The 10758-nt window shown below is 52.1% G+C and overlaps 1 protein-coding gene across 1 annotated transcript; it reads left to right on the plus strand.

Annotated features, from left to right (window-relative positions):
* Positions 1–8214: 8214 nt before the first annotated feature.
* On the plus strand, positions 8215–9681 carry SOX3 (SRY-box transcription factor 3; the record flags this gene model as incomplete). Its single annotated transcript, XM_084870232.1, has 1 exon — positions 8215–9681. Exon 1 carries the CDS (start codon positions 8341–8343, stop codon positions 9679–9681), a length of 1341 nt encoding a protein of 446 aa, XP_084726358.1. The 5' UTR covers positions 8215–8340.
* Positions 9682–10758: the final 1077 nt, after the last annotated feature.

The raw sequence follows: 10758 nt of genomic DNA on the forward strand, positions 1-10758 counted from the left end.
CAGCAAAGAAATTAATGCTCAATAGCAAAAATGAAGCATACTAATTTACTGCATATCAAAAATATGTTAGGAAGCCCCCAAATGGAAACATCCTCAACAAGGAATGCATGATGAAAACAGGAGCCTAAGAATCATTTTGGAAACAATTCTTTGTCATTGTTCTTTCGGAGCACTTTAAGCAGACATCATAATGGCTCTACTCTTGTCCATTCCTTCCTCCTAAGATGGAAGTTGTTTAAAGAATAAAGAGCATGACACATCTGAAGGACAAGTCCATGGTTATTATTTTACTAAAGGCCTGGTGCATGAAATTTGTGCACAAGGGAGGGAGGGGGTGGTGGTGTCCCTCAGCCCATCCTGCACCCTCTCCAATCTGGGACCCCTTGATAAATGTTTTTATTTGGTGAATAAATCCAATCTTTTTATTTATTTTTTAAAAATATATTTTATTGATTTTTACAGAGAAGAAGGAAGAGGGATAGAGAGCTAGAAACGTCGATGAGAGAGAAACATCGACCAGCTGCCTCTTGCACACCCTCTACTGGGGATGTGCCCACAGCCAAGGTACATGCCCTTGAAGGGAATCGAACCCGGGACCCTTCAGTCTGCAGACCAACGCTGTATTCACTGAGCCAAACTGGTTTTGGCAAATCCAATCGTTTTAAAAAAGAATTTCAAAATTGATTTGGGAGAGAGATGAAGGGAGAGGTAGAGAAAGAAGGGAGAGAGAAACATCCATGAGAAAGCAAAGCATGGGCCCCTGCCTTCCGCACACCCCCCACCAGGTATTGAACCCAAAACTGGGTATGTGTCCTAACCGGGAATCAAACTGGCAACTTTTAGGGACACGAGACAATGCCTGACCAAGCCACACCTCCAGAGCTAAATCAAATATCATTAATTGATTTTTTAAAAAATATGATTCTAAGTCCTTTTACTAGCACAACTCAAATGATTAAATTATCCGGCCAACTCTATAGGGCTGTACCATTGTTTAGTCCCTCTAATTTTTATAGTGATTTATAAAGATCAGATAGATAAGTCAGTATTCTACTTTGAAAGGAAGCAAAGCTTTCCCAGCCTATAACTCTATTTTGATGTTTCTAGAACAGGTATCTAATGGCTTACTATGACTCTCTGGTAATTACTGAATATTTTCTCATATTATTGCTTTATGTATGTTGAAGGTTTTATTTTCCAGCACACAATACAAACAGGATTTTTTCTTCTTGCAAGCTAATTTCACCAAAATGGTGAAGAGTTATTCATTTTTTTTAAAAAAAATGAAATTATCTCTAATGACACCAATCCAATGGGATTAGCAAATTTCAAAATTCATATTTTTAAAACACAAAGATGTGTAAGCCAAATTATGGTCTAAAGGGCACAGAAAAATTATCTGGAGATGGATTTATCTCTGTGAACAATTTGAAACAATACTGAAAGCTGCTCATTTATGTCCCTTCCCTGTCATCCCCTCATCTGGGCCTTTCAATAATGGACTAAGAAATATATATATATATATATATATATATATATATATATATATATATATATATATATATAAAACAAAGCATGGTTTTCAATATGGTTTTTCTCTGGGGGACAATAAAAACATTAAACTTTATACATGTAAGTGTCTGTGCACAGAATGGTAGTCCTTTCATGGGAGTCCAGCTTGGGTTTTGTCTGGGTGGGGGAGAGGGGAGGGAGTCTGTGAATACCCTCAGAGTCATTTAAAATATATAGTATTAGCTAATTGATGAGAGGACTAAAAACAATAGTAAGTAGTCAGCCTGGCTGTGTGCCAGGAGCCAGGCTTTATGGTAAAAGCGAGTTTACATTAGGGGCCTGTTTTTCCCCTTTCCTTATATGAAATGAACAGCTGTAATTGAAAAGCAAGGAGCTCTATGGTTTATAGAAATAGGTGTTGTGAAGAGCCTTGGCCGTCTAATTTTCTTCCTATTGCAGGGCAGGCTTCCATTGTCTGTTTTTAGAGCTAATTTCTTTTCTGATCAAAAGGCCCACGTCGTTGAAAAGGTAGTAATGACTATTCATTTGGCTGAAGCCTCCATTCTCCAGACTGCAAGCTTTATTTAGAAATGGCTATTTCTTTCTAAAAGGAAAACCTCATTTATGTCCTCTATAATGTCAATTAAAGTAGAATATATTTTAATTATTTATCCTGAGGAGAAATCTTTTAGGAACTCAATTTAGTATGCCTATGCTATGCAGACACCACAATATGTGACTGTGGAATCATATCTAGGCACATGGGTTGTATTTTATTTTACCACTAATGAATAGTTTATTTGGAACTAATTAACAAGTTAAATCGGCGCAATTAGTGTCGAATTTCTTTAATAATATAACTCATAAAGGGAGAGCCATTGGAACTAGAAAATAAGATTGGTTATTGGCTTTGTAAAGAGACCATTCCACAAAAGGGGCAGTTTTTTTCCCATTAGAAAGGGGTATTTAACGTTCTTCCTGTAGCGTTTTCAAATGAAAGCTTGGCTGGGCTGGGGGAGAAAATATGTTCACAAAAGGGGGAGGCGGTGTTAATTACATAAACATCACATTAGCAAAGCTTCGAGGTCACAATCTGGAGACGGATAAAATGAAATTGGGGTGATCGCTGCCTAGGCGCCCAAAAGACAGCGCAGCTAGGCCTCCGGACAGACCTCTCTTTGTTGCACTGTCTGGTCACGACCCCTGCAGAAAGGTTCCGCCTGAGGATAGGCGTCCTAGGTGCCTGGCAAGCGGCATGGCAGCTATTTCTCTGTCCAGCTCTCAGTCAAGAGCAGCAGCCCCAGAGCCCCGCTTGCCTGCCACTCATAGAGCCCTGCTGGGGCGCGCAGTGGCTGGGGCTCCTGATATCCGAGCATCCTGCATCCTGCGGCTCCGCAGCCCTGCTCCTTGCAGCAGCCGGGAAAAGCGGGAGTGGGGCTGCGAACCCGCTTGGCCTCTACCAGCCGAGACACCCCTAGTCTCCCGCCTTCCTGAGCTTTCCCTTCCCCTCACCTCCCGACACCCCCCCCACACACACACTTCTGCTGCGGAATGCGAAGGAGCGGGGTCTCCTGCCATACCTGGAGCCTAACACAGCAAACAGTAGGTGTACGCCAAGATTTAGCAAAAAACGAAAATAAACGACGGCCGAAAAGTGGCAAAAAAAAAAAAAAAAAAAAAAAAACAACCAACAAAACAAAACAAAAAGACATAGATATTCCGCGGATCGGATTCAATGGCTCTCCACTCTCTTAAAAGAAAACGAAAAAGTGATTTTTGAAAAAGAAAAAGAAAAAGAAAAAGAAAAAGAAAAAGAAAAAGAAGGGGTGGGGAAGATGCTGCCTTGAGCCGCCTTCTGGAGCCCAGGACCAATGTTCTTGCCTGGTCACACTGCAGGTGCCTAGAGGTCACGTGATCTTACAAGTATCCTTCCCTGGGGAGGGGGACGGGGGCACTGCTAGGCCAGCTGGACCTTTGCTCCTTTCCAGCACTCTCCTCCCCACCCCGCGCTCCCCCCCCCCCCCATGCTCCTGCTGTCTGAATTCTAAGAACATGAAATTATTCAAACAACATTGCATACTATAACGATTTTTAGATGATCTTCCTGGCCAGGGCTTCTGGCAAGCCACTTGGGCGCTGTTGAGGGTTATGTTTTTGCAGCCACAGTAGGAAGAGGAAAAGGCTACAGTCCCAAATGGAAAGGCAGGCCCTAGCGGTAGGGTGCCGAATTCCAGGGGAGGATGGTCTGCAGAGGTGAGTTGTTTGTCAACTGGAGAGTTGGGGGAGGGGGAGGGTGTTGGGGAGGAGAGAGAGACAAAGAAGTCCAGGATCATGACCCGGAAGACCCCCTGGAAGTGGGACCCAGTTCCTGGTAGAGCCTTCCTTCCTCTAGGGAGGTGGCAGTGTCTGCGGTGGTATTTGGGTTGTGAGGAAGGGAAGGGGGCTCTAAAGGCAAATATTGTCAATTTCCTCATAGTTGCTTGGCACCTAGGAAAACAAGAGCTGGTTATGAATATCTTAATGCCCTGTCTGTGAAAGGAATCTTAGCAACTAAGCAACTAAGGCCTGGGCCACCGGGATTCCCAGTTATCTACTAGGAACAGATCACCTAACCAAGTGAATCAAATTGGGAAATTCACTTGTAAAAGTGCTCCCTTCCTCCAAGAAAGAGCGACACCAAAATGCAACAAAATACAATTGTATTTCCCAAAAGAGACCTTTTGGTGCCTCATGGACCATGTCATCACACACTTTAATAGTCCCTAGTAACATTTCTTTAGAGAGCATCAACTAGGTTATTTGCAACCAGCCCAGGCCAGACTAGGGCTTCAGCTCCTTCCCAAACCTGTAATGGGTTTCATTGAGGGTGGGGTGGGGTGGGGGAGGAGGGCAGTGCTGTGCGTTGAGGGAGAGACAGCAAACTGAATGCTCTGAGAACCAGAAGGAGCTGTCTCCTTCACCCTGTTAAAAGTGCTGGTGACCTTTCTGACCTCTTCCAAGAGAAGGTTGGTTCTGCAACAGACCTCCACCTCTGATTTCTTGATTAAGGCCTTCAACCTCTGGCTTAAATAGACAATCTTGGCTAGGAGCCAGAGTAAATAGTCCAAGGATGTTCTCAGGGAAGAAATAGGAATTAGTGCCTTTAGATAAGAAAAAAAAAAAATTTTTTTTCTGCTGTAAAGCAAAGCATTTCAGAGACTCCAGGATAAGTTTTTCAAAATTACGCTAATCCAGATCTCTCTCCGGTTCCAATGCACATGCAAAGGCGATCTCTGCACCCTAAGGTCAGATCTCAGCCTGCAGCCACACACATCCACCCTATTCCACGAAAGGGCATCTCATCTAAGAGTTTGGGACATAATCCAGCAGGAGAATCTGAGAAAGGTTCCCCATGAGCAGTTGCTGAGACAGTATCAACAGAGGGCACCTCCCCACCAGCGGTAGGACAACCACTTTCTTGTTCTGCTCTCTGCCAGTAGCTAAGAGGCACAGCTGCTAAAAGTGTGCTTTGCACATAGGAAGCCCTGGGGGCACCTGATTTTCGGCCAAGGCTTGAAACCTGGGGAAGGCAGAATGGGGGCGCCCTATGCACCCGGAGCCCGCAGGGCCAACCACGCTAGAACCTCAGCCCCCACTCCGAGTTTTGCACGCTATTCCCCCCACTAAGGATGAGAATTTACGTCCTGCAGCAAAGCCAACTACCTCTCTCTGCAAGTGTGGTGATCTCCAAATCCCGGATTGCTGGAAGGGCACCTCTGGGTGAAGTTTCCAACAGAAGCCAACAAGCGGCGCTGTTGCTGCGCCCTGGGTCCTCGAAACCCCAGGCCCAGCCCCTGTTGGAGAGAACCTGCGCTCTCTTGGGCTGAAGGGGCGGGGGTGGGGAGAGGGACCAGAAGGGGCGCTTGGCCAGGTCCCAGCCTGGCACCTAGGACTCTATGCTGCCCACTGGCTCCTGGAAGCCCTGAAGAGCAAGAGAGCTGCAGAGCGCGCTCTCTAGGAAAGGTTGGAAAAGACTGGTCCTGGATCGCGCAGTGTCCCTCTGCTTTCTGCGCTGGGTGCAGGGTGCATGTCGGAGACACTAGTTGGTGCTCCATAGGTCCCCTTGCCTCCCCGCAGCCCCCCTTCCTCCTGCACCCACACTTCTCCTGACCCTCAGCGAAGGGCACCTCTGGGCTGGGGCCTGTGGCTGCAATGCCGCTGGGCTGAGAGAACAGTTTCCTTCCAGCTTTCCCCTCACTCGCCACGCCTCGCAAAGGTAACCTTGTTTGGCTATTGAAATGCTACTTTGGGTTGAGGATGTTTCCTGGGGAAAAGTTCGAAGCAAATTCGGCTTGACTCTTACTTGTGGCTGTGCAGACCATTCCAGAGTCTCCAGGCAGAGAGAGAGGTTTTATGAGGGCCTCCGAAGGAAGCCAGGTGTGGCAAAGGGTGTCGGACCTGACAAAAGACTGCCATGAATGTGGCAGAAGGATGCAGCTTGCAAATGAACTCACCTAAGCCTTGGGCAAGGCGTGATCAAAGGACAACTGACTGTGGCAGTGATTAGATCCCCAGTTAATCTGTTGCTGAGAGTTCAGTCCCAATACCGCATCCCTTGCCTGGGAAGCCCGGGCGCTGTCACCACAATGGAGTCCTCAAGCTTGGAAGGAATCCTGGTATCTGTTAGGCTACTGGATGCCAGGCCCGCGTCGGTTGGGTGGTTTCCTAAAACGCGCTTCACTTAGCAACAGCCCAGGAGGCCCAGAGAACCCAGGAGGGCATCTGAAAAAGGTGGCAAGAGGGCAAGACAAGTAGAAAACTGGATTGTCAGAAAACAGGAGCAGGTGGGGATTGCGAAATCATTCCGTTTTCTGAGCGGAGCCTTTCACTCAGTGTCAGCTTAAGTGTGCACTCCCATGCACGTGCTTGCATGCCTGCATACAAACGCAGTCGCGGGCTCGCGCGCATACACACACACAAAATAAAACCCACACACAGAACCATTTCAGATGATACTTTACTTTAAAACCCTGTATCCGTGCATCCATTCAAAGGATCGCAGCCCTTGGCTGTGGACCTGTGCTTCCTTCCCTCCTGAAGAATAAGAAGACCTGGACCAGAGGGAGCCCAGACTTCAGGGGCAAATTTGGAGACCCAAGCTTCCAGGAGATAATGCCAGGAGGGAGCCGGGATTCTGGTGCCATCGGTCTGCCGGCCCCAGAGGGGGCTGGCCTGCAATTCCTGCAGGAAAGGGGGAAATTCCCAGCGGCGTGCAGGCAGGCGGTGAAGGATCACCTGGTCTTGCATTAGCGCTAAGACACTAAAAGCCTAGGTTTTTTTTGTTGTTGTTATTGTTTGTCTGTTTCTGTTTCACACTTTGGATTTAAGTCTTTCTTTTTAGTTCCCCACCTTTCCACGGGCTAGGGCGGGGGAGGGGCGCCCACAATGCGCGGACACCTTATTTCAGCCTCTGCCACTTCTGCCCGGCTGGTTTCTCCTTTCCACCCCGTTGCCTAGGGCTGCTCCTGGAGTTTTAAAAATCTGTGCCACTTGCTTGGGTTGTCCTAGGCAATTGTTGGGGCCAATACTTTTAGGCAGAGGACCCGATAAACGGGTGAGCGTCCCGCTCCGAGTCTGGAAGTTCCGGTCAGGAAGGCTCTAAAACAAAAAGAGAGAAGGATGGATTCCGTTAGCAGAGTCCGCTTCCTGGGGAGGCGGCATGGCTGCTGGGGGACAGCAGTACTCAGTGGTCTTGGCAGGTGCGAGGCCAGTGGAGGGGGCCCTTTGGTCCGCCTGAGGACCTCTTCGGCTCCTCTCTGGCCACCGTCTCCCCCCTCAACCCTACTCCTCCCCCCCACCCCCCACCTCCGCCAAGAAACTTTTCTTTTACTTCGAGAGGCTCCGTGTTGCCATGAAAACGGATTTTCCAAGGGGCCTGACCCTCCCCCTAAGGGGCATCGGACTGGAAAACCGAAATGGCCAAAGAGCAGAGACAAAAAGGGGCCGCTAAGCGGGGGCCTGGAGAGAGAGAGAGCCGAAGCCAGTCCACCCCCTTCTGCTCCCCCACCCACACCCCCCCGCCCCCACCCACACCGCTGCCCGTGAGCACCCGGGCCCTGCGCATGCAGCTGTCCGCTTTCATTCACAACCAACCTTCGCTGAGTCTCACAGTGGCTGTGCGCTCCGCGGTCCCATCCCTAAGCCTGTCTCCTGCTCACGGGTTCCTGACCCCTGCTCTGTCCGCTTGGACAGGGGCTAGTTCCAGCGAGGGCTTTTCAGAGCTACAGGCCAGTGTAGCTCGTTTGCACCCTGAGCCCCAAGCTCACCAGGATGCTGGCGGTGCCCAGTGTCCAAGCAACTGGCAGCAGAAGCGGTTTGAGGATTTTTGCGCATATGGCGCAAAGCTTTGCACGGTGGCCCCTGTCATCAGTGGTCCTGGATGGGGCTGCAAAGTTGTTGATTGAACCCCACGGACACCCTTCTGCTCCCCCACCCCCATCCTGCTCGTGCGTCCCCTCCCCCTCTGTCACCTCCTAGAGTTTCCTTCTTTCAAACTTTTGGAGACCCTAATTGGTGGTCTCTGAGTGGCTCTCCGAGACTCCCGCCTCCTGAATAACTCTCATCACGTCACCGGGCCCAAGAGGGGCGTGGAGGTGAACGAAAGGGCTCCCCGAACTTTTTTTTTTCTTGTGGGGGACGATCAGGGGCTCCATGGTGATTGGCCAGAGTGCATCACTACAAACCTGTCAATCACGGGGGCTCCCGCAGGCGAGGGGTGGACCGAGCCCAACCCGAGGGGAATTGGAGCAGGTATATAAGGGGCCTGGCGATTGCCCGGCCAGACCGCGAATGCGACCGGCTCCGGGTGACACAGCAGGTGAGAGTGGCCCGCGGGTGCCTGTAGACCTGGCGCGGAGCGCTTCAGCAAGCCTATCCTTCCCTCCCGACCCGCTGGCCCACCGGCCCCCAAGTGCCCCTCCGACGGAGCCCCCAGGCCTTTTTACCGCGGCCGCTCCAGCCCCCGGAGCGCCTTCTCCTCCCGCCACTCTGGCGCACCTTCTTCCCGCTCCGGCCATGTACAGCCTGCTGGAGACTGAACTCAAGAACCCCGTGGGGCCATCCACTCCGGGGACAGTAGCCGGTGGCTCCGCGGCCCCGGGCGGTGCGGGCAAGAGCGGCTCGAACGCAGGCAGCAACGTGAACGCGGGCGGCGGCGGCAGTGGTGGCGGCGCGAGCGGCGGCGGCGGCGGGGGGGCCAGCGATCAGGACCGCGTGAAGCGGCCCATGAACGCCTTCATGGTGTGGTCCCGCGGGCAGCGGCGCAAGATGGCCCTGGAGAACCCCAAGATGCACAACTCGGAGATCAGCAAGCGCCTGGGCGCCGACTGGAAGCTGCTGACCGACGCCGAGAAGCGGCCGTTCATCGACGAGGCCAAGCGGCTGCGCGCCGTGCACATGAAAGAGTACCCGGACTACAAGTACCGGCCCCGTCGCAAGACCAAGACGTTGCTCAAGAAGGACAAGTACTCCCTGCCCGGGGGCCTCCTGCCCCCCGGCGCTGCCGCCGCCGCCGCGGCTGCTGCCGTCGCGGCCGCCGCCAGCACCCCGGTGGGCGTGGGCCAGCGCCTGGACTCGTACACGCACGTGAACGGCTGGGCCAACGGCGCGTACTCGCTGGTGCAGGAGCAGCTGGGCTACGCGCAGCCCGCCACCATGAGCAGCCCGCCGCCGCCCGCCCTGCCCCAGATGCACCGCTACGACATGGCAGGCCTGCAGTACAGCCCCATGATGCCCCCGGGGGCCCAGAGCTACATGAACGCGGCCGCCGCCGCCGCCGCCGCCTCGGGCTACGGGGGGATGGCGCCCTCCGCCGCCGCTGCAGCCGCCGCCGCCTACGGGCAGCAGCCGGCCACCGCCGCAGCCGCAGCCGCCGCCGCCGCCATGAGTCTGGGGCCCATGGGCACGGTGGTGAAGACGGAGCCCAGCTCGCCTCCGCCCGCCATCACCTCGCACTCGCAGCGCGCGTGCCTCGGCGACCTGCGCGACATGATCAGCATGTACCTGCCGCCCAGCGGGGACGCGGCAGATGCCTCCTCGCCGCTGCCGGGTGGCCGCCTGCACACCGTGCACCAGCACTACCAGGGCGCGGGGACTGCCGTCAACGGAACCGTGCCGCTGACCCACATCTGAGAGCCGCCCCTGCACCCCCGACCCACCCCCCGCACCCCCACGTCGGGACGCCTTGTCGTTTAGCTTTGCTTGCCTGGGTCTGTTGCCTTGTACCTGTGAAGGGGAGGACAGAAAGTTTTGCCCTAGCCGTCCTGGTTTGTGCAAAAGTAAAAGAAGTCCGGGGCAGCTGAGATAGGACTTTCTAGAGCTCGACTTCCCTTTCCTCCCCTTTTGTAGGCTGGGATCGCTGTGATGTTGGCAAAAGAAAAAGCAGCCCCCCTCCTCCTGCGGGGTGCCCGGGTTTTCCCGGTTTTATTGGAAAATGTTGTCTCCTTAGTTTGCTGTTAGTGATGGAGTGAGTGAATGGGAGGAACTGGACTCGTGCTCTCCAGTGAAGCTGGCCTGAAACCTACAATGCTCCCTCCTCCAGTCTCTTTGCATCTGTTTTTCCTCAAGGGTTTTTTTGGGGGGGCTGACCACGCGGAGGGGCGCGGCAGCTAAATCCGATGTTAATTTATAGCCAAGTGTGCGTGTGTTTCCCGCCTCGCAGTCCTTGGCCGCGGGACTGCTTGTCCAGTCCGCATTTAGTTTGTTGCGTTGTGATTTCGGCCGTGATCAATATTTGATACTTTGTCGCGCTAATGTTTTCAGATTTCGTTTGTGTCGTGGGGAAGGGGCTATTTTGTTTCATGTTTTTCAAGGGTTTACTCGTAATTCTTAAATGAGAGATCAATAAATTTTATAACCAACATCATGGAGTCCTGATAATTTTATGAGCCTGAAACTTTAGATGCGGGTTGGGAGATTGCAACCCGGGTCCTGTCGTGGGGGTAGGAGGCACCTGGGGGACGAAGAGTGATCTGAAATGGTTTCTTCTTACCTACTGGTCAACCAAAATACAGCAGCTGCCAATATTTTCAACTGAAACTCTGAGGAGAAAGTAGTTTGTCTTTCTGGGAGAGGGACAGTATAGGTGAAGCGAACTTCCCGCGGCCACGCACTTGTTGATAGCTCTGAGAGGCCAAGGGAACCAGTAAAAAAGGGGCACCTCTACCTTTGTGCACTTGGTCAGGGAAGACAGTTGAGCCGAGCTGAAAT

Source organism: Pipistrellus hanaki (genome assembly GCF_964339955.1).
Source record: "Pipistrellus hanaki genome assembly, chromosome: X".
Classification (NCBI taxonomy): domain Eukaryota; kingdom Metazoa; phylum Chordata; class Mammalia; order Chiroptera; family Vespertilionidae; genus Pipistrellus; species Pipistrellus hanaki.